The following is a 26,836-nucleotide window of genomic DNA, read 5'->3' on the forward strand; positions in this document are numbered from 1 at the left end:
GTGTAATATTAGTAATATCTGCTCTATTCCTTATAAAAGTGTGATGGCAGTGTCCCAGAATAGACGCGATGCAACACATACGTGAGTGTTTGATCAACTAATTTGCTCCAACAAATAATTAATTCCCTCTCTGACTTCCTTGAAGTCCTTGAAATGATTTTACAGCGAGATGTTTGTCTCCACTCGCCCTCGCATTCAATCACCCTCGCAGCCAGGAATGGAACTTAAATTTGGAGAAGCATGCAAGTGACGCTGGTATATGGTTGCAGGAGTTTTGGCACATCTCATGTTTCCGCCAATTAAACTGAATGTAAAGCCCTTTTACATGAAGTTCAAGCGGTGTCACACCTTGCCTTAAAAGGTCCAGAACATTTGCGGGCTATAATAAGTCCCACTCAGATATCAAAGATCTTCATCCTCATGCTACATTTGATTCTAAAGGATTGCTGTTATGGAAACTCAGCAGCGTGACCCGTTTTGGAAATGACTCCGAAATAAAATGACCCAGCCGAATGCCTTTCAGAGGTATTAATAATGAATTATACAATAATATGTTTTACATTTAGAAAGAAAAACATTTAAAACTTTACAAAATGTTGTATTAACTTTTAGAGATTCACCACCAGCAGATCTGTGCCTTGTTTATTCAGTTTCACTGTGTAGTTGTATGATGAACTCAGTGATTGTGAACTTAATGAATGAATTACAGACAGCTCACAGAAATATCTTTAACAAACATCTTTTTATTGAGCATTACTGCATTCAGAGCTCGTACAGTTGTGCATGTGGCATTGAGGTTATTAGGAAACCAAGGAATTTCAAAATAAAATCACAGATTGAATGAAACTGAACTGTTCAAATACAAAAAAAAAGGTAACAAGGTTAGAAATAAGAAACAAATTCATAAAGATGAATAAATAAATTAGTGATGATAGCAATCCTCCTCTCTACCAACCTCGTACCTACTCCCACCTGCCTCCCCATGCAGTGACATTCACTGGTCACTCATCTCGACACAGGATTTACTTTTACAGGATTTGCTTTGAGGGGTTTCCAGGTCCTGTTAAACTGTACGAGTCTTTCTATCGTATCCTCTCCAGATAAAGCGTCTCAGTCAGGTCCTCTGGCCACGTCTTAGAAGCAGCAACGGTTTCAACACCATGAAAATTAATGTCCTTGCTGTTATAAGTCAGTAAGACAGAAAACGCTGCTGTGCTGTGTTTAGCCTTCTGAATGTGTCAGATAGTCCGAGGATGATGAGTAACGGCTCCGTAACCTCAGACATAAAGCTCCAGGTGTCAGCACAAAAACACTGGTCATCAGAGGAGGGTTACCTGATAGAAATAATATATTAAATATAATACAAGAAAGTCTCTGTCCCAAGTTCTATCAAGGCAATAAATGAAAGCAGGATCCGGTAGACCAGGATCCAGAGTGGAGCTCCTGGCTCTGTCCACATTGTGAGTGTGCTGTGTGGTGCTGGTAGGTCACAGGATTACGAGATTAAAAAAACAAAAAAAACAAACACCAAAATAAAAAAAAAAAAACCTTAACTTTTATTTTTTTTTTTTAGTTTGGGTTTTTGTGAGAAACACTTAAAACTGTTATAAATAATTAAATTTTAAAAAATATAAAAATCCCCCCTTTAAAAAAAAAACTTATAAGAAGACGAAGATTTAATTTGTTCACTCTGAAATACAATCATACACACAGACGGCTTATAGACATGCAAATGTCATTTTGAATGTTTGACAGCGACGAGCTCCAGTTGCTCCGATCGATCATTACTCTTTATGATATCCATTACCAGGTAATACGGACCAACACCTAGTTATCATCAGGTTCACTGGGTTCATTGTACAAATATCTGTCATATAGGTCACTTTTACTCAATGATAGAAAAGCATTCTAGGTTAGGAACCACTGTGCGAACCTATCAAAACATTATGCAATCCTTCTAAACTTAGTTTCAATCTAGAAAAACTCTTTTTATTTGATTTCAAGCTTTCAAACACTCAACTTTAAATTATGCAAAAGGTTTACAAAAGCACACACATTCAACTGTTACACAGAAATATCTACACATTCGATCATTCGAAGAGGCCATATTATATATTATCTATTCTGTTTACATGCATTGTTTAAAAGACACATTATTTTTCTCCCACTGGTCGCTGCTGCAGCATCTCTGTTCCCCGGTTGGTCCGCTGGCGACGAGCCGTATGAGGCAGTGCAGGAGCTTTTCAGACCTTTTACATTCACAAAAAAGATCTGTATAGCCACTTAACCCCAAAAAGCATAACATTAAGACCCCTGTTAGCTGTAGCCGAAGCAGCAGGGCGCTCCCATGAACACCAGTAGGTTGTAAACAGGAGCACTGTTCAGTGTGCAGGCTGTATCTGTCTGATGTTCAACACAAACTCTTTACTGTCTCCTTCCAGCAAACCCGACATGTCTGACTCGGCCACCGTGTTGGAGGCCTTCAAGTTCATCGAGAGCGCTGCAGCAGAATTCAGCGACGAGGACGAGGAGGAGGACAGCGAAGGGCGGGACAAGACCATCTTAGACCTCGCTGCAGTAAGACATTAAACGTACAATATGTCATTTCTCACGATTTTTGACGCCACGCCACGGACGCACCGTTAGACGAAACCATGCGATTCTGATAACTCTTCATTGTGAAGGTCTTTAGATTGAACTGACCAATGAATTAATGAATTCTTTAGAAGGAGTCTGTTAAACTACAATGGCTGCAAATGGCAAAATTAGCACCAGATTTGCACATTGAATTCAAAATGGCCAACTTCCTGTTGGGTTTCGGGTATGGCTCCGGGAGGCTTCTTTGTACATCTGGACATAAAACATGTGCCAACCAATTTTCGTGTGTGTACGTTCGTGATAGACGGATTAATGGGGCCGATTATTTGGCTTTAACACTCTGGATTTGTACATTCTGTCTCACGACTCAACAGGATATTGAGAACGAATAAAATCAGAAACATATGAAGGAAATTACGCTGCGGTGGCTTCATGTCTTCTGTCTGAACTCCAGAGTCTTCCTCAGTCTTCCTCTTGTCTCTACCTTTTAACAGATGGTGAGGAAGAAACAGTCGTCCACCCCTTCTTCCACAACCTCCGACCTCAGCGACGACCCCGACACGGAGGAGGCGCTGAAGGGTTTTGATTTCTTGGCGAGTCCAGATGAGCTGGATGGATCCCCCGAGTCCAGGAGTGGGGAGGACAGCGGAGAGTGGGGTGAGACAAGGGGGGACACTCTCAGATGAGGGGGGTTTCAGAAGAATGTGAGTCTGCAGGTTTCAGCGATTGGTTGGAGATTGAAGGTTATATAAGAGATTGAAATCATTAATATATCAGCTAACATTATATTCTCTATATACAGTCACATGGTGTCTCACTCACTCTGCCTGTGTTGTATCGCAGCCTCTCTGTGGTTTGTGGTTATCTTGGGAAAAAGGTGGCAATGGGGCTAATAAATAACGTGGTATCGGATTTACCGTGTTTTAAGCAGCATTGGAGGAATAATCGATTAAAAACCGACTAACAACGACGTCGTGGTGAGTTATTTGTACAGTTTTCTTAATGGAGTCTGGTCGGCTGTAGCGCCCATTGTTTTGGTCTAAGATGCTGGTTCTCTAGTCTAGTGTGACATCTACTGGCAAGTGATTGATAACCTGTAAGTGCAGAGGACAGTTAACTAGTTAACATGGGCAACATGATCATTTGAATTGAACTATTTTTTTGTACTAAATACAGACTTATGTCTTCTTTTCCAGAAATTACTCAATAGTGTAATGTTAACTGTTTACAGCTGATAGTTGATGGCAAAAACATGAAATCTTTATAGACGTATAAATATCTGTGCAGTACATCCAACTGATATATATATATATATATATATATATATATACAGTATATAATTAATAAACTAAACTAAAACCCAACGAGGTTTTGAATGGCAGCAAACAGCTGCTCCTGCACTGACACATTTCCTCTGTAAAAATAAAAAAACTCTCTTAACAAAATAAAGTTCCCAGCTGGTGACCTGTCTGCCCCCGCAGTTTACACAAAATACCCCTTTTTTCTACTGTTGCTTAGCAACACATTCAGTGTCATTCGGCCAATGACAAAAAGCATCCCCACGCATATTGTGACTCAACACTTCACAGTCCAGAGAGTTGTAAAGGAGTGCTGACTGAACGCAGAACCACACACTCAGTATTGAAGGAGGAAAAATAAATCAGTGTTTCTTTGTATATTTGGTTTTATTTGGAGCTGTGAAACAATCAGTAGTTTCCTTTCACAGACAGAAAATAACAGCAGCTGAACACAACAAACAGTGTCTGTGTTCGGCTGCGTTATGAAACAGATTTGTCATTTCTGACTGAAGTCTTTTCTTCCTGAACCCACGCCACCTCCTCCACGACCCAACACGTCACTCGCCGCGGAGGCTAACGGGATGAGATCCTTTCTTAGCCTCAGCTCGCAGTCTTCGCGGCGGCGGTCAGTCCTGCCGACTCCCCCTCACTGATTTCTGCACGTGTCTGGTGTTTGAACCCGCTGACCATCTGCAGGTTATTTTTATCACCGTTTCAGCTGTCAGGAGGAGCTGAAGGCATTTTGTCTGTCTGCCTTTCTGAAGCAGCAACATCTGTATCTGCAGTTTTTATTAGAGAGAAACAGCTGCAGCAGGTTTAACAACAGTGCCAGCTGCAGGCAGTGAGTGGTAACTGCTGCAGGGCCGGCTGCTGTTGAGACACACGTCTTAACAAAAACAATAAAGAACGAAACATCTCTGTGTCTCTTCCCTCCAGTGGATATTACATACTGCAGCTGAGATTCAGTTGGACAACATAGAGAAAGATTAAAGAAAGAAACACAACGCTAATACTCACAGGATCGTTTGTATTCACTTGTGTTACTCACAGGGTGAATATTCACCCTAAAGTCTGGATTACTACGGTGGTATGAGTCTAAGTTAAACAGATTTGCTGTGATTTAATAAATAATAATCAATAATCAGATCAAAATGATGCTGAAATAACGACATCATGATGGAGATTTTTGTAAAATTCATACTTTGTCTGCAAGACAATGAGCAAACAACTTTTAAAATGCTCTGTGAGGCTGTACTTAAGACTCAGTGGTGCTTTGAGTTAAATGTTCACTGTCTTAGTTTAGCGTGTTAACATTTGCTAATTAGCAGTAAACACAAAGTACAGCTGAGGCTGATGGGAACCCGTTTACTTTTGCAGGTTGCGATACAGAGACACCATGTGACTCTGTGTCTGTATATAGAGAATAGCTGTTAGCTGATATATTAATGATTTAAATCTCTTATTTCTAAGCTTTAACTTGAGTGAAGGAATTGATTTGTGGATCCTCGGTGGATCTTCCGGCTCTGCTGTCGCTGCAGAGACCTTCCAAACCTTCAGTTTTGTGAATTGTTGTGTGCTTTCGTGGCTTCTTCATGAGAAAGCGTTGCTCTCCTGCGTTAACATTTCACTTCCAGACGAACCATCAGAGTTTATCTGGATTCCAGCTGTTTTCATCGTGTTTGTGTTTCACCAGTAAAGTCACAGAGAATTTCATCTTCCTTTCTTTGTGTTTCACGTTTGTTTGTCTGACGTATGAACAGAGTTTGAAGCTGTTGATGTTCCTCTTTGTTGTTGATGTGTGGAGCCTCAGCAGAGTCACAAGTGATTCATAAAGAACACGTGTTCATTAACTGTCTCACGTCACTCATTACATGCTGCTCATGAGCAGGAGACAATAATACAGCGACTGTATGTTTGTTGTTTAGAAAGGCTGAAAGTTGCAGGGAACTAAATTCTTTTTGTAGTTTTGGCCTCGGTTTAGTTTCAGAATAAAGATTACGTGAAAATTAAGGTGAGGATAAACATTTTCTTCCCTGGTGTCCTGATGCAGTTAGCATAGCTTAGCATAAAGACTGGAAGTGGGGGGAAAACAGCTAACCCAGCTCACTTTGGACTCGAGTTGAACAGAGTTTCCCCTTTGCTTCCAGTCTTTATGCTAAGCTAGGCTAACTGCCACTGACTCCGGCAGCCGTCGTGCCTTCAAACAGCTACCGACGTGAGCGATGTAGGACGTTAAACAAGCAAAATCAAAAGTAGAGAGCGCCCTCTGCTGTCTCACTGATTTGACTCTTTGTATTTGTATCACAATTGAAAAGTCTCTCAATATTTCTTAACATCCCTCCGTAGATAAAAACGTTCTAAGATAACAAACACACAATGATTCTTATTTCCAGGTGATTATACTCTAAGTTGAGTCTCTGCAGCACAAACTGAAACTGAAACTGTGGCCAAGACAACAAAAGCTTGTAGACATTTCCCTGTAAATATCCTTCATCCTCATCCCGTCTGCCTCCGTAGGTTTGTCAAAGTACAGTTGGTGGATATGTACTGTAGTGCATCCAGACACATATAACAGGTTTCTACCCCACCTTCCTCCCCTCCTTCCTCCCCTCCTCCTCCTCCTCCACCTCCTGCCGGCCTGTAGAGAAGGAAGAGCAGTCTCCTCTGGGGGAACTGGCCTGGGACGTGGACCAGGGACTGATAGCCCAGCTCAAGGAGCAGTACAGGAAGGAGCGCAAGGGCAAGAAGGGGGTGAAGAGTAAGTCCTGTACCAGGCCTCTAGTTAATCCTCTCTCCTCACTTTATTCTCGCTCCTTTGACTCTCTCTGTTTTTGTTTCCTCTCCTCTCAGTCTGTAAGGGCTTAACTGACAAATAAGTTCACCTAGAAAGCCAGTTAGCTCACATTTAGCCACATTATTGCTAATATTTTAAAGTAAGTCAAAACTACTCACTAACTTCCTGGAAGGACTCACCATGAATGAGAGCAGGCGTACGTCAATGACCTTCTTCAGACTGACGACGCCCCCTTTTGGGTGAAAAGAGTTCCTACTGGCGCCGTTCCTAAAAGCTACTCATCAGACAATGAAATAAACTGTCCATCTGTCCGTCCCTCTGTGTCCAACTCTTCCTCACAGGTTAGTTAATGACAGACAGTCAGTGAGTGTGTGTGTGTCCAACTCTTCCTCACAGGTTAGTTAATGACAGACAGTCAGTGAGTGTGTCTGTGTCCAACTCTTCCTCACAGGTTAGTTAATGACGGAGTGGGTGTGTGTGTGTCCAACTCTTCCTCACAGGTTAGTTAATGACAGACAGTCAGTGAGTGTGTCTGTGTCCAACTCTTCCTCACAGGTTAGTTAATGATGTTACTGAGTCAATGTGAGCAGATTGTGTCTGTAGACTGAAGAGAATCAGAGTCTCACTGATGGTGGAAATAAAGGTTTTACTTCCTTAAAACAGCCGTTTTTTGAATGGAGTTTGGTTTGACAGTAGCAGAGGGGATTTGAACCTTAATAATTCCCATAAACTGACCTGACCTACCTTCTAATAATGAACCTTGTAAACAGCAGAAAGTAACAGGAAGTGGAGATAAACCCTCCTGTTTTCTTCTTCTGTGGTAGTAAAAGGTAGATTAATAAACACAAACAGTTTACAGTAACGTCACATTGGTCAGACGGCAGAAATATGAGATTCAATAAGGTTGCTGTATCTGTCAGGACACTCATCAGTAACTGTTTACCTGACTGGCTGTAGAATTTAGGTTCCAAATAGCTTTGAACAGTTTTCTTATTTTATGGTATTAAATTGACGAAGAGGAACTGCTTTCACCCAAAAGTGGGCGGTGCATAACGACCAAAGCTCTCATCTATCACTATCCTCACTCATATTTTAAAACAGATACATCCTCTCCTATAGTCGTAGTGGTGTGAACGGGTTTCAGACACGTTGCACAGCAGTTGCAAGTTTCAGCTCGTCTCGTCTCGTCTGGGTGTTAAGAGGTTGCAGGGCCTCAGTTTCTATATACCATCGACCTGTCTGTTGAGCTGTCTCCCTCTGCTGTCTCTTCCTGTCTGTCTGTCAGAGAGTTAAAGGTGATCAGGACTGAACGCCACTCTCCCCTCCTCTGTTTGTTTTGTCTCCTTTCATAAATCCTTTGGTTACTCATCTGTTCTGTTTCATTCTCTGTTTTTTTAATGTTTGACCTTAATCTATATTTCCTGAATCTCTGCACTGACTTTAAACTTTCTTTCTGTGTTGGTAATATCAAATCTAATCCTCCACCCTACCTGCGTAAAAACAGCAGCAATTAGCTTTACTTTAAACGTACAGGATGACATTTCTGCCACTACGGGGGGTTTCTCTCATTAAAACAATAACAGAAGAGGACGTGTGATGAGGTGGTGAAGCAGCACCAAGATAAAAATGGATCAACAGTCAATGTATGACAGCTTCTGGCAGACACCCACAACGCTGACGCAGGCACAAAGGGGATATGACGCCATTGATTATAGATTATTGATAGAACCAACTACATATAGAACATAGCTCTAGAGTTTATACACAGTTTAATGAGATGTTAGAGATTCTAGCTTTAAATGGATTCTCCTGCAGCCATTATGACACAGATGAGTCAAAGTAATATCAGTGCATGCTTTATATTCCTGTTTGTTTCTTCATGTCTTTGTGTTGATGATAAACAGAAGCTGCCACATTTCATCTGTTTCATTCCAGCTTCCTCTCATGCAGAGATTTATTCGTACTTATTGTTTCTCTGGTTTTATTTTTCCTTAACCTTTTCTGTTCGGCCTCTGCAGAGCTGCTGCTGCTGCATCCTTCACGCTGATTTAATTCTCTTTTCTCACAATATGACCTCTTCAATGGAGACTTCTTTTGTCTTGCTAATGTCTGTTTTCCATCTCTCTCTCCTAAACTCCTTTCCTTTTACATTGTCCCTTTCCCTCCTGCCTTCTCTGGACCCCATGTTTCTGTTTCCACCTCTAATTCCCGTCTCCTCCTCCTCCTCCTCCTCCTCCTCCTCCTCCTCCTCAGGACCAAACCGGTCTAAGCTCCAGGACATGCTTGCTAACCTACGTGATGCTGAGGAGCTTCCCTCCATGCAGCCTCCCGTGACGCCCCCCTCCCGCCCCAGTGTACCCAGACTCAATGAACATGAAGTGGGGCGCCCTGAAGACGGTAACCTGCCCTCCTCTTCAGTTCACTAGTCACTCGTTCACTAAACATGGATCCACAGGTGGATTTTTCTGAAACCAGCTGCCTGTTTTTGTCTCTGTAGAGGCGATGACGTTCCTGCCGTCTTCTGGGAAGTCTTTCATCCTGGGCAGAGTGGACGAGGCAGTTTCTAACGAGCTCGGACTGGGAGAACTGGCCGGACTGACAGTTGCCAATGAGGCCGACAGCCTGGCGTACGACGTGAGTAAAAACCAAACTTGAAACACCGAAAACTCTTCTCCAGCGGGACTGTTTGAGGCCTCCGCCTTCACATACAACTCAAAACATAGCTATTCCATTTTTTTCTGTTTGAAGAAAAACTTCATGTTTTCTTGCCAAGAGTTTAAGGAGACTTTCTTGAGTTTTGTCGCCCTTGTAAGGTTGCCAGGCAACCAGCAGAGACAAAAATGTTTATACTTTTGCTGCTGGTGGGTGGGTTTTGTTACCTTTGGACAGAGCCAGGCTAGCTGTTTCCCTCTGTTTCCTCCTGTTTCTAGTCTTTATGCTAAGCTAAGCTAACCTGCTGCCGACTGTAGTGTTAAATGTACCTGTATCTGTAATGTACCTTTTTAACTTTTACATGCTGCCACTTGGAAACGTCATCAGGAGGTACGGCATCAGTCTCTATGCTGATGACACACAGCTTTACATTGCTGCATCTCCTGATGACTCAGGGACAATAAATGTCCTTTTTAACTGTATTTCATCAAGTGATTGATGGAAGAGAACTTTCTACAGCTCAATCAGGACAAAACTGAAGTCTTGATCATTGATACTGAAGCTCAGAGAGACAAACTCAAAGTGAAAGTTCAAGCAACTGGAATTAAACCCGTCAACAAGTAAAAAAATTATCTTAGATTCAGTTTTTCAATTCAGTGTTTTTAATTTTAGTCTTTTTTCAGCCTTTTCAATTTATTTTCCCTTTTTCTTTTATGATATCCATTTTGTGCTTTTGATGCAGCTTTTTCTTGATAACATTTAATTTAGTAGATGGTAGCGTCTCTTTAAAGTCTGTCGACAGCCTCATAGTTTGTTGTTTTTCTGATTTCCCTTTCACTGTGTTATTCTGCCTCAAAGGTGACAAATAAAAGTAAAGTACCATCACTCCCTCCCTCAGATCACTAATAACAAAGACGCTCTGAGGAAGACCTGGAACCCAAAGTTCACCCTACGGAGCCACTTCGACTCGGTCCGGAGTCTGGCCTTCCACCCGGTGGAGCCCGTCCTGGTCACCGCCTCCGAGGATCACACCCTCAAACTGTGGAACCTCCAGAAGACGGCGCCCGCCAAGAAGTGAGAGTCTAAATTTAAACTCAGCTCAGCTGCATAAATCTGTTAGAGACGGGACTTTATTACTGTTTTCTGATACGATCTCTGTTCTTTAATCCTCCAGATGTGCTGCTTTAGACGTCGAGCCGATCTACACATTCAGAGCTCACAGGTCAGATCCAGTTTACTGTTTAAAGACGTTCTCAGTAGTTCACTGAACAGCCTCTGGTGGCACTATTAACTACAGTTTAATTAAAGTTACATATAGAATCATTAATGCCATTAAAAAATAAATGAGACATAATTATGAAATGATTGATCTGTATTATTAATGTCATTCCTATAACGAGATAAAATGTCAAGGGACATATTTGGGTTTATTACTTTCTATAAAGTTACATGAGCTTTATCTTAAACTCTTTGTGTTCATGTAGCGGAGCTGTGCTATGCGTCACCATGAGCTCCAGTGGGGAGCAGTGCTTCAGTGGGGGGGTGGACGGTACTATTCAGAGCTGGAACACCCCCAACCCCAACATCGACCCCTACGACTCATATGGTACGTCCCAGTGATAATGTAGTGGCGTGAAAGCCGTTGCAGAATATATAGTTTTTACACCTCTGTCTGTCATGGTTCTGGTAGAGCCCACTGTCCTGCGGGGGGCGCTGTGTGGTCACACAGACTCAGTGTGGGGACTGGTCTACAGCTCGGCCCACCGTCGCCTCCTCTCCTGCTCAGCTGATGGAACGGTCCGGCTGTGGAACGCCGCCGACACCTCACCATCTCTCGCTGTTTTCAACGAGAGAGGAGGTGAGTCGTGAGTCTCAGTAGCTAGAAGATAAATCTTAACTCCCAGTAAGATTTCCTAAGGTTCAGGGTTAAGTGCTATTTTATCATGCTAAGATGCTAACGATGCTCATGTCCCGCAAGATGATTTTTATTTCACATAATTTGTGGAAGAGTTGTGGCCAAAAATACAATTATTTTGGCAGAAAAATAATAATTCCTTGCATTTGAATAGAGCTTTGTCGTCGTCTACGTACAGTTTCTTCCTATAAAGCGTTGATTTACCTGTTGTATCGTGGCGCAGTCGTTCTGATTGGCTGCAGGAACACGGTGAACCTCTGCTGTCTGTGTTTGTGTCAGACCTCGGTGTGCCGACCTCTGTGGACCTGGTCAGCAGCGAGCCGGCTCACATGGTCACATCCTTCAACACTGGCCACATCGGACTCTTCAACATGGAGACGCAGCAGCTCGTCCTGAAGCTGGAGTCGGCCGGACCGCCAGGTAAACCGAACGACCAATCACTGGTCTCATTCTGTATTTAGTTCAGTATCACTGTTCTGTTGTAAACATTAAAGACATTATTCTGTATTTCTGTTAAAAAAAGACTCAAACCAACAACAGTGTGAGCTCATTGGTTCCTGCTGATATTGTTATAGTCTGGAGGAGGTTACGTCTCTTATAGTGTGTCCGTCTGTGTAAAAGAGACGCTTTATGTCTCCTGGGCCGCTGTGAGAGGACGCATCTCTCTCGCCGTGCTTTGAGTCCTGATGGTCTGACGATTGTTGGTATTAAATGCTAATGTGGTCCTTTTCACGTCTCCTCACAGAGGCTCCCTGCAAGATCAACAAAGTGCTGAGTCATCCCACGCTGCCAATCACCATCACAGCTCAGGAGGACCGACACATCCAGTTCTTTGATAATAACACAGGTAACACACAGCCGCTGGGTTCAGCTCGGGCTTTGGGAGACTAAAACCTGAGTTACAAACTGTAGGTGGAGGTCTAAGATGCGTTGTGGTTATTGTCGACCACTACCAGGGACTAAAAGTCTGGATCTCGGCCTAATGATTCAATTTTGTTTTGTTTATGACGGACGTATTTTTGGGTTGATATCTTTTGTTACACAGATTTGGTGCAAAATGTAAGCATTTCTAACGGCTCTAGTATTGATAAGTATCCCTCCAAAATACCACATTAAGACACTGAGACCTCGAGGAACACCATAAAGCAATATCTTTTGACATTTGGAGATTTCTGTAAAACCTGTTATTATTAACATTATTAATTACTAATAAAACTGAAGAGTCATTTATCTTGTTCTGTTTTGAATCGAAGGTAAGCTGATCCACTCGATGGTCGCCCACTTGGACTCCGTCACGAGTCTCGCTGTGGATCCAAACGGACTGTACCTCATGTCTGGAAGTGAGTATTGAAATTTAAAGAATAAATGATGTAGAAACACGTCTGGACTCATCCTGATGACACGTTTCCTGCTCTCGCCAGGTCACGACTGCTCCATCCGTCTGTGGAACATGGAGAGCAAGACGTGCATCCAGGAGTTCACCGCTCACCGCAAGAAGTCCGAGGAGTCGATCCACGACGTGGCGTTCCACCCCACCAAGTGCTACATCGGCAGCGCCGGGGCCGACGCGCTCGCCAAGGTCTTCGTATGACCTGAAGCGGTCTGCGGCCGAGTGTCGGGCTCAGAGTGGAGAGGAGGCGCTGAGAGGGAGGAGGGCGGAGCTGAGTTCGGGTGAGGAAGCGGGAAACTGAAGGCGACGGACGCGAACTGCTCCTTTTAAGATTTGTCAAATATTCGTCCCCACCCACCCTCCTTCGGACTTAGGCTGGCCCGGGTCCCGAAACAAACCAACCTCTGGATGAGACGATGAATGAAACAGGAAGTGGCAAAAAATAAACACACAGGAACTCTCGGTACATTTAACTAAAGCTGGAATCTTCTTTCTCTAACTCGTCACTAAAAGCCCGACGCTTTAAGATATTGTTCATGATGATGTGCCTTTTTTCTTCACTACATAAATTCTTTTGATCAGACGGCGTGGGAGCGGTAAAACCCGCCGAATAACAACCCGGTTGGTAAAAACAGATTCAGTCAGTAAGACACTGAATCCTCCGACCCGGCTTCATTTGGTTGTGAGTTTATTATTTCCTGTTCTAAACAACAACAACACTAAGTTACGACTCAGCCTGAAGAATCAGTCTGAATGTGGAGAGCGGCCGGTCACTAGGACAGAGCGTCATCCTGTTAACGCCCACGCAGGAAGTAAGAGGTCAAAGGTCGTGGCCCTGAGCGGGTCTGGAGTCAGTGCCTTTGTGCTGAGTCAGCAGGTCGAATCACAAACATCCGAAAAGTTTCATTTCAAAATGAGAAACACATTTCTCTGATTAACATAGAGCGCCGCGGGGGGGGTGTTTTTCTCCAACACAAGCTAACTAATGCTAATCTACAGTCATCTTTATTGGGGGGCAGCTGGAGAGTGAAAGTGGGGGGGGCTCTACCTGGCTAGCTATTTATCTTTAGATAGCTAATTATAGCTAATGTTAGCTCATGGCAGCCTAGATAAAGGAAAGCATTTTGGTTTATTTTCATATTCAGAAATCTATAAAACATATATGTAAATAATAAACTAGCGGCCCGATTATATTATATTTTTGACATTGTGTCTTAGGGCCGGAGGGAGAGGAACGGGGAGCCGGAGGGAGGGGAACGGGGGGCCGGAGGGAGGGGAACAGGGGCCCAGAAATGGCCCCTGTGCCGGCAGTTTGAGACCCCTGTTCTTTAGCTCATTATCTGTTTTCACCCCGCTCTGAGAGAGGATGAACGCTACCTTCTTGTGTATAATTTTGAAATGAAACCCTTCACCAGTGCGACCTGTTGTTATGATACCTGTAATATACTCCACCCAGCCTCCACCTGTAAACACACCTGCTGTCATGTGACTCTGTGACAGTTCGGACGGAGAGCGTCTCTAAAAGTAAAATCTCTCCTGAATCTGAAATATTTCAGCTCTGAGTTTCTGGTTGTTTGTCTTTCCTCACACACTGTAAGATGGACTGACTCAGCAGTTTGTGACGACCTGCTGCTTTTTATTGTGTATTTATGGTTGAAAGATCCGGACGAACTGCAGCGAGAGGAAACCTGCAGCGACGCTCATCTATTTGTTTTACTTTGATTATTTATTACGACTTTTAAAAAGAAACGCCAAATTAAAGCCAAAAGATTCAACCGAGACGACGAGATGCTTCCTACTAAACCCGACAGCTGTGGTTGCTAATGCTAATTAGCTCATTTTGTTGTAAAATAACACTTCACAGGCGTTCTATGCAGGATGTGTCCGTTAGCAGCTTTGGTCGAGCTACATAGAAAATGAATGAGGAGAGAAATTAAACGTTATTTTCTGATTGTTTCACGGCGGTTGTTTACGATCTAAAGCACAAATAAACACGGTCACACCTCCGCACAACCCTGCAGGAAGGTGACATATTTCCAGACTTTACTGTCTGTATATCTGTACTTTCTGCTCCTTACATTTTAAATACTGGTGCCAGCACGTCAGGTGGGGACCACACTGTCAACATTTCGGGCAGATTGGAGAATTTACGCTGAAGTTGTCGAAGGTTCACTTTTTCATGGAGAAATGCAGATTTTCGACGCCACGTGACGGACACGGTGTCAGACAAATCATCGTGATTTTGATATCTTTTCATCGTGAACTTCTTTCGTGTGAATTCACCGAATTGGAAGTCGATCCAATTAATTCTCAACGAGGAGTTCGTTAAAATAGAAGCTCTGGAAATGCCGCCAAAAACAGACATTAAGTTAAAAATGGCCGACTTCTTGTTGGGTTCAACTCCGAGAGGCTGTCGGACCATTTCTACACGCCCGTGTGCGAGACCTAAACACTACATATGTACGTCTTTGCCGCCACTGACGTGCGTTTTGAAACGCAGCCACCAAAAATACAATTCAACATTAAAGTGTGAGTGAAAGCTGCTCCACCTCACTTCCTGCATAGTACGCCTTTAGTTCCCAAACTGCACACAAGCTCCCCTCCTGATTTGTAAACGCTTTATACGCTGACTGCCTGAAAATACTGTATTTTGTGTAATTATTATTATTATTATTTGGAGCGATTAACTAGTTTTTTAAACGACTCTTTGTGTTTGGTGACAGACTTGTAAGATACAGTAGATATTTTTTTTAAAGACGTATTTTCTGTTTTACTTGAAAAGTGAAGTTTGTTTTTCCTTTTGGGGTTTCTGCTGGTGTTGTAAGGAGTACATGACTTTACCTCTCAGCACTACGTAACACTTTGTTTTTGCTTTTTACCAAATTGTCATCTCAAACATGCAGCTTTGTTCCTGGGATGGTTGGAAACTTTGGATTTGCTTTTTTTCTTCTAACGTAAACTGAAACTGTGTATAAAAAAAAAGGGGGTGAACAGAGATGTGTACAGTTTTTAAGTATTAAAGCAGATCTATTTATAAACTGGGTGTAATTAAGGGAAATTGTAACTGCGCAGTGAAAGTCAGCGAATCATTTACCGGCTTGTTGGTGAGCCGGAAAGCTCGAACATTATTTGTGTGACCAGTAAACACACAGCAAGTTAGTGGCTGCAGTTTGAATTCAGCTTTCCCGTTAAATCATGTAGAAAATGAATGGAGTCTGGTTGCTTTGGTGCTTGAGCTCAGTAACATTCAGCTGTAAACTGGACCAGGAGTTTAATCTTAGGAACTCATCACACGCCAAAAACAGGAAAACCATCTACAGTCGCGACTCCATTAAAGGGTCGCGTTGTGAGTAGACACGAGTCGCTTTAAAGGCTCACGCAAACCAAAACAAAGGTTGGACACGTTAGTGCTGCTTTAAGTGACAGAAACAGGTTTGTGGAGGTTTTGAATGCAGTCCGGTTGCTTGTTGTGGTCGTTGCAGCCTCAATGAAAGTCCAGAAAATAAAATAAAGCTGATTTTTTTGCTTATATTTTGGTTTATTTTCACACAAAGAATCCGACAAGAACTCAACCAGGATTCATTAAAGGACCCGTGTGTACGATTACAACCCTTACTAAGCCCCGCCTCCAATAACAGTTCAGCTAGCTATGTGCTAGGCTAATCTATGTTGAAAAGACAACCATATGTTGAAGATGTTTAAAAGATGAACGCGATATATAGTCACATCTTAAGTTAGCTAAAACACTGGCTAACCAGCTAGCTCTTCATCAATCGTTAGCTAGCTAGTTATATTTGATAGCGTCAACAAAATGCAAGCTAATTAGCCAACCAACAATTGATGTAGATTAGTTATTGATTATCTTTTAACCTAAATGTGTTAACATAGATTAGCCTAGCATAGCCTATCTCAGTACAGGAAAGGAGGAAGTTGACAGAGAGGGAATTAGGAAAGGTAATTTTAATACAGCTGTGAAGGAGAAACTACGGTGGCCCCAAAAAACCTGAAAGGTCCTTATCTAGAGTCAGTGTTTGGTTTGTCCTTTATGGGCTACCGTAGAAGAGGACCCGCTCCCTCTAAGGTAACAAAAACACAACGATATTTATTTTCAGGTGATTAGACATTAATTAATACCGGTTTCCTCCTCGGTGTCACATCGGACCTTTAAATGAATTTTGAATGGAGTCTGGTTGATCCCAGAAACGAGAAATGAAAGTCAAGAAAATAAAATAAAACTGCTTTTTTCCCTCCATATTATTTTTAAACAATGTGAAAAGAACCGTTAATCATCAATAAAGCTGATTAACACCAGATCAGTTTATTTCAGAGCAATAGAATCAGTGTGTCTGCCAATAACTGAATCTCATTTTACACTTTGATTATAAGCAGATTATAGACTAATGTTTGGAGGTCACGTATCCGCAGTAACACTAGCCAGTAGTGATGTAGGCAGCTGAACTGTGTCAGTCAAACTATATTTTCAGATTATTATATTTTGTCGTCTTCAGTGGCCAAAAGCAGAGTTTGAACCTTCAGACTGAGACCTGAACCCAAACTGTCGTCGGGTCCGGTCTGCCTGTAAATTATTGTTGTTGTTTAATGTGTACAGTGAAACTATTAAAGAGAGATTATAGATGCTAATCTGGCTGTACAGGAAGTAAACACAGGTGTTGTTTTATTTCTTTATTGTTGTTCCTTTTTTTCTTTTTTCAAAATGGGAGAGTGACAGATTTATCAGTAACAACAATAAAGGAATATGTTGTATATCAGGATGTGTTTGTTTATTCATACGGGTGCTTTACTCACTGCAACAGTTTCATCTTTATTGGACAATAAGACAACAATAAATGGAAAAAAGACCTGATATATAATTTAATATAATGATAATAAGTTATTGAACTCAAAAAATTATTGGATTTTAAGTGAAATTGACTCAATATTGTATCTTAAAAAATATCTTTGATCAATTAGTTTTAGTCATTTTAAGTGACTTAATTTTGTTTTTATTTCTACTGTAAAAACAAAATACCCAGTTAAGTTATTAATTATAATAATGTAACATATAAAACTCATTTAGTGTTAAATTATTAGCAAAAGCTGCTTAAGAATGTTTTTTAATTAAAAAAATTTGGTTTCAAGAAAAAGTTTAGACATTTTTTTTAAGTTAAATTAACTTTTCTAGTTTTACAGTGAAACACTTGAAAAACTAAAGTGAGAAAAAGCCTAAATTATATATTTATTTATTGTTTATTTGTATATATGTACACAAATTAAAAAGACCTAAACTAATTATTTAAAAAACATATAAATGATTAGAGCTGACTTTAAAAAAAAGAACATACTTTAAATAAAAAAAGAATAAATGTATTTGGGCTGTTAACAAATATTATTACATTATTATATATCATATTAAATAAGTGCAGGCTTGGGGAGTAATGGATTACATGTAATCAGGATACAACTGCAGTCCATTACAGTAACAGAAAAACAGCTGTAATCAGATTATATTTTCAATAAAGGTGTGTAATAGATTTAGATGTTTTTACATAATTTAAGGTTTTTATACCAAAAGAATCATTATTATGTAATTCTGTAAATGAGAAGGTTTTGTTTTTACTCTGAATAATTTCAGTAGTTTAAAACATTAAAGGATTAAATATTGTTTTATTATTCCCTTTCTGCTGCTTTAAAAAATAAAATAAAAAATTAGTCAATAAAATAAAAATAAATAGTAGTTTGAATGATGAATTGTTGACTTATTAAGGTTGGTTATTATTATTATTATTATTATTATTATTATTATTATAGTTATATATATTATAGTTATATGTAGATATAATATATGTATTATTGTTATATATATTATAGTAATATGTAGATATAATATTATTATATATTACAATTATAGATAGATATTATATTATTATATGTATTATTGTTGTTATATAGATATAATATTATGTATTATTGTTGTTATAAACATATAAAGGGGGTAAGGAAAATTTTAAAATGTTCACTCTTTGTTTCATTGCAGCCATTTGCTAAAATCAAAAAAGTTCATTTTATTTCTCATTAATGTACACTCAGCACTCCATCTTGACAGAAAAAAACAGAAATGTAGAAATTTTTGCAAACTTATTAAAAAAGAAAAACTGAAATATCACATGGTCATAAGTATTCAGACCCTTTGCTGTGACACTCATATTTAACTCACATGCTGTCCATTTCTTCTGATCCTCCTTGAGATGGTCCTGCTCCTTCATTGGAGTCTAGCTGTGTTTAATTAAACTGATTGGACTTGATTAGGAAAGGCACACACCTGTCTATATAAGACCTTACAGCTCACAGTGTATGTCAGAGCAAATGAGAATCATGAGGTCAAAGGAACTGCCCAAGGAGCTCAGAGATAGAATTGTGGCAAGGCACAGATCTGGCCAAGGTTACAAAAGACTTTCTGCAGCACTCAAGGTTCCTAAGAGCACAGTGGCCTCCATAATCCTTAAATGGAAGAAGTTTGGGACGACCAGAACTCTTCCTAGACCTGGCCGTCCAGCCAAACTGAGCAATCGTGGGAGAAGAGCCTTGGTGAGAGAGGTAAAGAAGAACCCAAAGATCACTGTGGCTGAGCTCCAGAGATGCAGTAGGGAGATGGGAGAAAGTTCCACAAAGTCAACTATCACTGCAGCCCTGCACCAGTCGGGGCTTTATGGCAGAGTGGCCCGACGGAAGCCTCTCCTCAGTGCAAGACATATGAAAGCCCGCATAGAGTTTGCCAAAAAACACATGAAGGACTCCCAGACTATGAGAAAGAAGATTCTCTGGTCTGATGAGACCAAGATTGAACTTTTTGGCGTTAATTCTAAGCAGTATGTGTGGAGAAAACCAGGCACTGCTCATCACCTGCCCAATACAATCCCAACAGTGAAACATGGTGGTGGCAGCATCAGGCTATGGGGATGTTTTTCAGCTGCAGGGACAGGACGACTGGTTGCAATTGAAGGAAAGATGAATGCGGCCAAGTACAGAGATATCCTGGAAGAAAACCTCTTCCAGAGTGCTCAGGACCTCAGACTGGGCCGAAGGTTCACCTTCCAACAAGACAATAACCCTAAGCACACAGCTAAAATAACAGAGGAGTGGCTTTGGAACAACTCTGTGACCATTCTTGACTGGCCCAGCCAGAGCCCTGACCTAAACCCAATTGAGCATCTCTGGAGAGATCTGAAAATGGCTGTCCACCAACGTTCACCATCCAACCTGACAGAACTGGAGAGGATCTGCAAGGAAGAATGGCAGAGGATCCCCAAACTTGTTGCATCATTCCCAAGAAGACTCATGGCTGTAGTAGCTCAAAAGGGTGCTTCTACTCAATACTGAGCAAAGGGTCTGAATACTTATGACCATGTGATATTTCAGTTTTTCTTTTTTAATAAATTTGCAAAAATTTCTACATTTCTGTTTTTTTTATGTCAAGATGGGGTGCTGAGTGTACATTAATGAGAAATAAAATATTTTAGCAAATGGCTGCAATGAAACAAAGAGTGAAAAATTTAAAGGGGTCTGAATACTTCCCGTACCCACTGTATGTATTATTGTTATAGAGATATTATATGTATTATTGTTATATAGATATTATATATGTATTATTGTTATAGAGATATAATAATATATGTATTATTGTTATATAGAGATATAATAATATATGTATTATTGTTATATAGAGATAATATTATATGTATTATTGTTGTTATAGAGAGATATAATATATGTATTATTGTTGTTATAGAGATATTATATGTATTATTGTTATAGAGATATAATAATATATGTATTATTGTTATATAGAGATATAATAATATATGTATTATTGTTATATAGAGATATAATAATATATGTATTATTGTTGTTATGAGAGATATATGTATTATTGTTGTTATATAGATATTATATGTATTATTGTTATATAGATATTATATATGTATTAGTTATAGAGATATAATATATGTATTATTGTTATAGAGATATTATATGTATTATTGTTATAGAGATATAATATATGTATTATTGTTATATAGATATTATATGTATTATTGTTATATAGAGATATAATAATATATGTATTATTGTTGTTATAGAGATATTATATGTATTATTGTTGTTAGAGATATAATATATGTATTATTGTTATATAGATATTATATATGTATTATTGTTATATAGAGATATAATAATATATGTATTATTGTTGTTAGAGAGATATTATATGTATTATTGTTGTTATAGAAAGATATATTATATGTATTATTATTGTTATAGAGAGATATAATATATGTATTATTGTTGTTATATAGAGATATAATATGTATTATTGTTGTTATATAGATATTATATTATATGTATTATTGTTATATAGAGATAATATTATATGTATTATTGTTGTTATATAGATATATTATATGTATTATTGTTATATAGATATAATATTATATGTATTATTGTTGTTATAGAGATATAATATATGTATTATTGTTGTTATATAGATATATTATATGTATTATTGTTATATAGATATAATATTATATGTATTATTGTTGTTATATAGAGATATAATATGTATTATTGTTGTTATATAGAGATATTATATGTATTATTGTTGTTATATAGATATTATATTATATGTATTATTGTTGTTATAGAGATATATAATATATGTATTATTGTTGTTAGAGAGATATATTATATGTATTATTGTTATATATAGATATTATATGTATTATTGTTATATAGATATAATATATGTATTATTGTTGTTATAGAGATATAATATATGTATTATTGTTGTTATAGAGATATTATATGTATTATTGTTATATAGATATATTATTATATGTATTATTGTTGTTATAGAGATATATTATATGTATTATTGTTGTTATAGAGATATAATATATGTATTATTGTTGTTATATAGATATAATATGTATTATTGTTGTTATATAGAGATATAATATGTATTATTGTTGTTATATAGAGATATAATATGTATTATTATTGTTATATAGATATAATATTATATGTATTATTGTTGTTATAGAGATATAATATATGTATTATTGTTGTTAGAGAGATATATTATATGTATTATTGTTATATATAGATATTATATGTATTATTGTTATATAGATATAATATATGTATTATTGTTGTTATAGAGAGATATAATATATGTATTATTGTTGTTATATAGATATTATATGTATTATTGTTATATAGAGATATTAATATATGTATTATTGTTGTTATAGAGATATATTATATGTATTATTGTTGTTATAGAGATATAATATATGTATTATTGTTGTTATATAGATATAATATGTATTATTGTTGTTATATAGATATATTATATGTATTATTGTTGTTATAGAGATATAATATTATATATATGGAGTGAAGGTGTAGTTCCACCGTCCGGCCTCCAGGTGGCGCCGCTGTGCCGTCAGTGAGCTGACTCTGCCGTAAACATTAGCCGAAGAAGCTAGCTAGCTACTGTAAACAAAGCTGCCCGCCTGAGAAGAAGAAGAGAGGATCACAAACACCTCAACAACAACAACAACAACAACAACAACAACAACAACAACAAAGTAAGTGTAAACGGAATGACTCCCCCAATATGTGACCTCTGACCTTTCAGTCAGTGAGCTAACTAACCAGCAGCGGACCGTTCACTGTTAGCTCCATGCTAATGTATCTAATGCTAACAGCGTTAACCAACGCAGCTTCCGTACTTTACTGTGTGCTAGCTCTGCTAACGTTAGCTCACCGAAGCTCCTCCGCAGTCGCCCTCCGGTCCCGGACCTCCATGAGCCGCGGGAGCAGCCCTTCAGTCCGGCCCCGGACCTCCATGAGCCGGCCTGCAGTCTGACCGGAAGAGAATGGCTGCAGAGCTCTTCCCCACCAAGAAGCTGCTCCCCTCCTCCTCTTCCTCCTCTTCCTCCTCTTCCTCAGCGAGCAGCACCGCGTCCATCCAGCAGTACCAGCAGAACCTCACCAACAACAACACCGCCGCCTCCGCACAGGGCGGCTGCAACTGGCAGGGCCTGTACCCGACCATCCGAGAGAGGTGGGTCAGAACCAGAACCAGAACCACAGACACACACACAGAGACACACACACACAGACACACACACACACACAGAGACACAGAGACACACACACACACAGAGACACACACACACACACACACAGGGACCCAGAGACCCACCAGGTCCTGGTCCAGTCCTACACACGGTCTCTCTGACCCATCAGCACTCACATTAAGTTCTCAGAGTGTCAGTGTTTATGTTGGAGACGTTCACACACTGTGAGACCCGGTGAGACCCGGTGAGACCCGGTGAGACCCGGTGAGACACTGTGAGACCCGGTGAGACCCGGTGAGACACTGTGAGACACTGTGAGACCCGGTGAGACACTGTGAGACCCGGTGAGACCCGGTGAGACACTGTGAGACCCGGTGAGACACGGTGAGACACTGTGAGACCCGGTGAGACCCGGTGAGACCCGGTGAGACACTGTGAGACCCGGTGAGACCCGGTGAGACCCGGTGGTAACGAGTTGTGTGTCCCAACAGGAATTCAGTCATGTTCAACAATGAGATGATGGCAGACGTTCACTTCGTGGTCGGGCCGCCTGGCGGGACGCAGCGAGTGCCGGGACACAAGGTAACCCCCCCCCCCCCTCGTTGTTCACCGCCGTCAGTCTGTCTCTGTTGTCTCTGATGGCGTCCATGTTGTTCCTCCCTCAGTACGTCCTCGCCGTCGGCAGCTCCGTGTTCCACGCCATGTTTTATGGAGAACTGGCCGAGGACCAGGAGGAGATCCGGATCCCCGACGTGGAGCCTCCGTCGTTCCTCGCCATGTTGAAGTGAGTCGAGCGGCGCCGTTAAAAGAGCTGAAATGTGCATTAGTGTCTGACTCTGTCCCGCCCTCGTCCTCCTCAGGTACATCTACTGCGATGAGATCGACCTGTGCGCCGACACGGTGCTCGCCACGCTCTACGCCGCCAAAAAGTACATCGTGCCTCACCTGGCCCGGGCCTGCGTCAACTTCCTGGAGACGAGCCTGAGCGCCAAGAACGCCTGCGTGCTGCTGTCCCAGAGCTGCCTGTTCGAGGAGCCGGACCTGACGCAGCGCTGCTGGGAGGTGATCGACGCTCAGGCCGAGCTCGCGCTGCGCTCCGAGGGCTTCTGCGACATCGACACGCAGACGCTGGAGAGCATCCTGCGGCGGGAGACGCTCAACGCCAAAGAGATGGTCGTGTTCGAGGCGGCGCTGAACTGGGCCGAGGCCGAGTGTCAGCGGCAAGACCTGAACCCGACCATCGAGAACCGGCGCCTGGTGCTGGGGAAGGCCATCTACCTGATCCGCGTCCCCACCATGGCGCTGGAGGACTTCGCCAACGGAGCGGCGCAGTCCGGCGTGCTCACGCTCAACGAGACCAACGACATCTTCCTGTGGTACACCGCCGCCAACAAGCCCGACCTGCTCTTCTGCACCAAACCCCGGAAAGGCCTGGCGCCGCAGCGCTGCCACCGCTTCCAGTCCTGCGCCTACCGGAGCAACCAGTGGCGGTACCGCGGCCGCTGCGACAGCATCCAGTTCGCCGTGGACAAACGCGTCTTCATCGCCGGCTTCGGTCTGTACGGGTCCAGCTGCGGCTCGGCAGAGTACAGCGCCAAGATCGAGCTGAAGCGCCAGGGCGTGCCGATGGCCCAGAGGATCATCAAGTACTTCTCAGACGGTTCCAGCAGCACGTTCCCCGTGTGGTTCGACTACCCGGTCCAGATCGAGCCCGACACCTTCTACACCGCCAGCGTGGTTCTGGACGGCAACGAGCTCAGCTACTTCGGCCAGGAGGGGATGACAGAGGTGCAGTGTGGGAAAGTGACCTTCCAGTTCCAGTGCTCCTCGGACAGCACCAACGGCACCGGGGTGCAGGGGGGCCAGATCCCAGAACTCATCTTCTACGCCTGAGCCGGGCCCGGGGGGACGCCATGCCACAGAGATTCCTGCTTCACTGCCATGTAGACTTTTATTTTGAAAGTGTGGAGACGAGTTCTCAGGAAGCGGTTTGAGAACTCGATGAAGAATTTCTGGATTAATGGATGAAATCTGTTTCTAATCCAGATTCACATGAAGCACTAACAGGAGGAGTCCTAAAGACACACACACTACACACACACACTACACACACACACTGCAACTCCACCACTCACACACACTACACACGCACACTACACACACACACACACACACACACACACACTACAAACACACACTACACACACACACACACACACACACACACACACACACACTACAAACACACACTACACACACACATACACACACACACACACACACTGCACACTGCACATACACACACACACTACACACACACTACACACACACACAGTTTACAGTCGTAGAAAGAAACCAGAATTATTTCTTATGAAACGATGAATTGACTAATTGTTGCTTTTATTGATTTCAGAATCAGAATCAGAGATACTTTATTGATCCCTGGGGGGGGGGGCTCTTTAAAGGACCAGTGTGTGAGATTCGGAGGCAGCAGCCTGATGATGGGGGGGGGGTGCACATTCCTATAATCAGGTGATTAAACACTAATTAATCTCTATAAATATTCCAACAGATCGTCCTCAGTGTCACACACTGGACCTTTAATGTGACAGAATAAATTAAATCTAAAACTCAGTTCACTGCCGTCGTCCCTCCACAATAAGAGTTTGTTTTAAAGATAATTTGATTCATTACGAGACATTAACCGCTTTATTCAGCCTCCTCGTGACTTTTAATTTGAAAGAGCTGAAAACATTCCTGCTGTGACTGAAGCACTACTTTAATTTAGTGACCCGTGCCGGTGTTTATCGTGGCTGGGTTTTGGTATTTAAAGCTGAACAACGTGTTTTATATTTGTAAGTGGACGGGTGATCCCTCCCCCGTCTGGTTTTCTACTTGGGACCCGCTGCGACCGTCCTCTGGTGCTCCTCTGGTCCTCCTCTGGTTCTCCTCTGGTTCTCCTCTGGTGCTCCTCTGGTGCTCCTCTGGTTCTCCTCTGGTGCTCCTCTGGTGCTCCTCTGGTTCTCCTCTGGTGCTCCTCTGGTTCTCCTCTGGTGCTCCTCTGGTGCTCCTCTGGTGCTCCTCTGGTTCTCCTCTGGTGCTCCTCTGGTGCTCCTCTGGTTCTCCTCTGGTTCTCCTCTGGTGCTCCTCTCAACCCGTACACCTTCTGTTCTTTTGTGTTGTATTTAAAGACCCGTGTTCCTCACACATCGCCCCCACAGACACACTGTCAACAGCTCCTGTGCTTTTATTTTGAAAACCACAAACACCATGTTTGTACCGGTTCCTGGTTTCTGGTTTCATCCACGTTGCAGTTGTGTAAATATTTCTGTGATTGTGTCCTGATGCACTTCTTCGTCTGCTCTCTTTAAATATGGAGGACAAAAATCTGTTTTATATGATTCTATATTGCAGAAACATATTTTTGGACGTGTTTGTTTCCTGTTCTCTGATCCAACCAGAGAGTGCGGTGAGTCGGTGGCCTTATGAATGTGCTGTTTGGAAATAAAAGGTTCAGTCGATTTGTCCGAGTTGTTCAATAATGAACTGATGCTTTTATTTTGTAGAGACGTGTAGAAACCTTATAAACAGGGTTAGGTTAGAGGCTCTTCTGTGAATGAAATTACTTTTATAGATTAGATTGTATAATTTTATAATGATTTATTATAAACTGTGAACACGGTGTATCCTGACAGAGCGGCACTGATAAACAGCCTCAACCTGCAGAAGAAAGCAACCAAACAGCTGAAAGAACCAGGAATATATTAGAAAATTAATAATATATTATTAAAAAAAGGAAATAATACAGAGAATTGTATAAAAAGCTTCCTAAAACATCATAAAAACTGATCTCTGACAACAGCCGCTCCTGTTATTATTGTTTTTATATATAATTATTATATTCAGTATTATTATTATATATAACTATTATATTCAGTATTATTATTATTATATATAATTATTATATTCAGTATTATTATTATTATATTCAGTGTTGTTGTTTAACACTGAATATATATAAATGTAATAATGTGAGAGGATGGGATTATT

General features: G+C 41.1%; 2 protein-coding genes and 2 long non-coding RNA genes across 5 annotated transcripts in view; 3 read left to right on the forward strand and 1 right to left on the reverse strand.

Annotated features, from left to right (window-relative positions):
* The window catches only part of strn (striatin, calmodulin binding protein), a 55,026-nt gene extending 37,610 nt beyond the window's left edge, over positions 1–17,416 (forward strand). Inside the window, exons 6-18 of one of the 2 annotated variants that reach the window (XM_051381273.1) lie at positions 2,442–2,577; positions 3,093–3,255; positions 6,541–6,654; positions 8,944–9,087; positions 9,188–9,324; positions 10,241–10,416; positions 10,517–10,564; positions 10,827–10,948; positions 11,033–11,200; positions 11,537–11,677; positions 12,003–12,104; positions 12,511–12,597; positions 12,679–17,416. In XM_051381273.1, coding sequence (XP_051237233.1) covers positions 2,442–2,577; positions 3,093–3,255; positions 6,541–6,654; positions 8,944–9,087; positions 9,188–9,324; positions 10,241–10,416; positions 10,517–10,564; positions 10,827–10,948; positions 11,033–11,200; positions 11,537–11,677; positions 12,003–12,104; positions 12,511–12,597; positions 12,679–12,848 — 1,708 coding nt within the window. In that variant the 3' untranslated portion in view covers positions 12,849–17,416. The remainder of the gene's footprint in view (positions 1–2,441; positions 2,578–3,092; positions 3,256–6,540; positions 6,655–8,943; positions 9,088–9,187; positions 9,325–10,240; positions 10,417–10,516; positions 10,565–10,826; positions 10,949–11,032; positions 11,201–11,536; positions 11,678–12,002; positions 12,105–12,510; positions 12,598–12,678) is intronic. The other variant, XM_051381275.1, reaches the window with a different exon arrangement.
* LOC127352739 (uncharacterized) lies at positions 724–11,558 on the reverse strand. Its single transcript, XR_007881175.1, has 2 exons — positions 11,462–11,558; positions 724–1,334 (listed from the first exon to the last, which is right to left on the reverse strand). It is a non-coding gene; the product is annotated as an uncharacterized LOC127352739 (long non-coding RNA).
* Positions 6,702–7,352, forward strand: LOC127352729 (uncharacterized). Its single transcript, XR_007881163.1, has 2 exons — positions 6,702–7,141; positions 7,191–7,352. It is a non-coding gene; the product is annotated as an uncharacterized LOC127352729 (long non-coding RNA).
* A 5,166-nt stretch (positions 17,417–22,582) lies between the features above and the next one.
* On the forward strand, positions 22,583–24,902 carry btbd3a (BTB (POZ) domain containing 3a). Its single transcript, XM_051381314.1, has 4 exons — positions 22,583–22,770; positions 23,278–23,368; positions 23,452–23,570; positions 23,647–24,902. Exons 1-4 carry the CDS (start codon positions 22,583–22,585, stop codon positions 24,677–24,679), a joined length of 1,431 nt encoding a protein of 476 aa, XP_051237274.1. The 3' UTR covers positions 24,680–24,902.
* The last annotated feature ends 1,934 nt before the right edge of the window (positions 24,903–26,836 follow it).

Source organism: Dicentrarchus labrax, unplaced genomic scaffold, assembly GCF_905237075.1.
Source record: "Dicentrarchus labrax unplaced genomic scaffold, dlabrax2021, whole genome shotgun sequence".
Lineage (NCBI taxonomy): Eukaryota > Metazoa > Chordata > Actinopteri > Moronidae > Dicentrarchus > Dicentrarchus labrax.

Bases quoted from the DNA above. Each gene is read 5' to 3' on its own strand.
- btbd3a (XM_051381314.1), top strand. From the start codon at position 22,583: ATGGCTGCAGAGCTCTTCCCCACCAAGAAGCTGCTCCCCTCCTCCTCT. The intron at 22,771-23,277 runs GTGGGTCAGAAC...GTGTCCCAACAG, and splicing joins TACCCGACCATCCGAGAGAG to GAATTCAGTCATGTTCAACA. The intron at 23,369-23,451 runs GTAACCCCCCCC...TTCCTCCCTCAG, and splicing joins AGCGAGTGCCGGGACACAAG to TACGTCCTCGCCGTCGGCAG.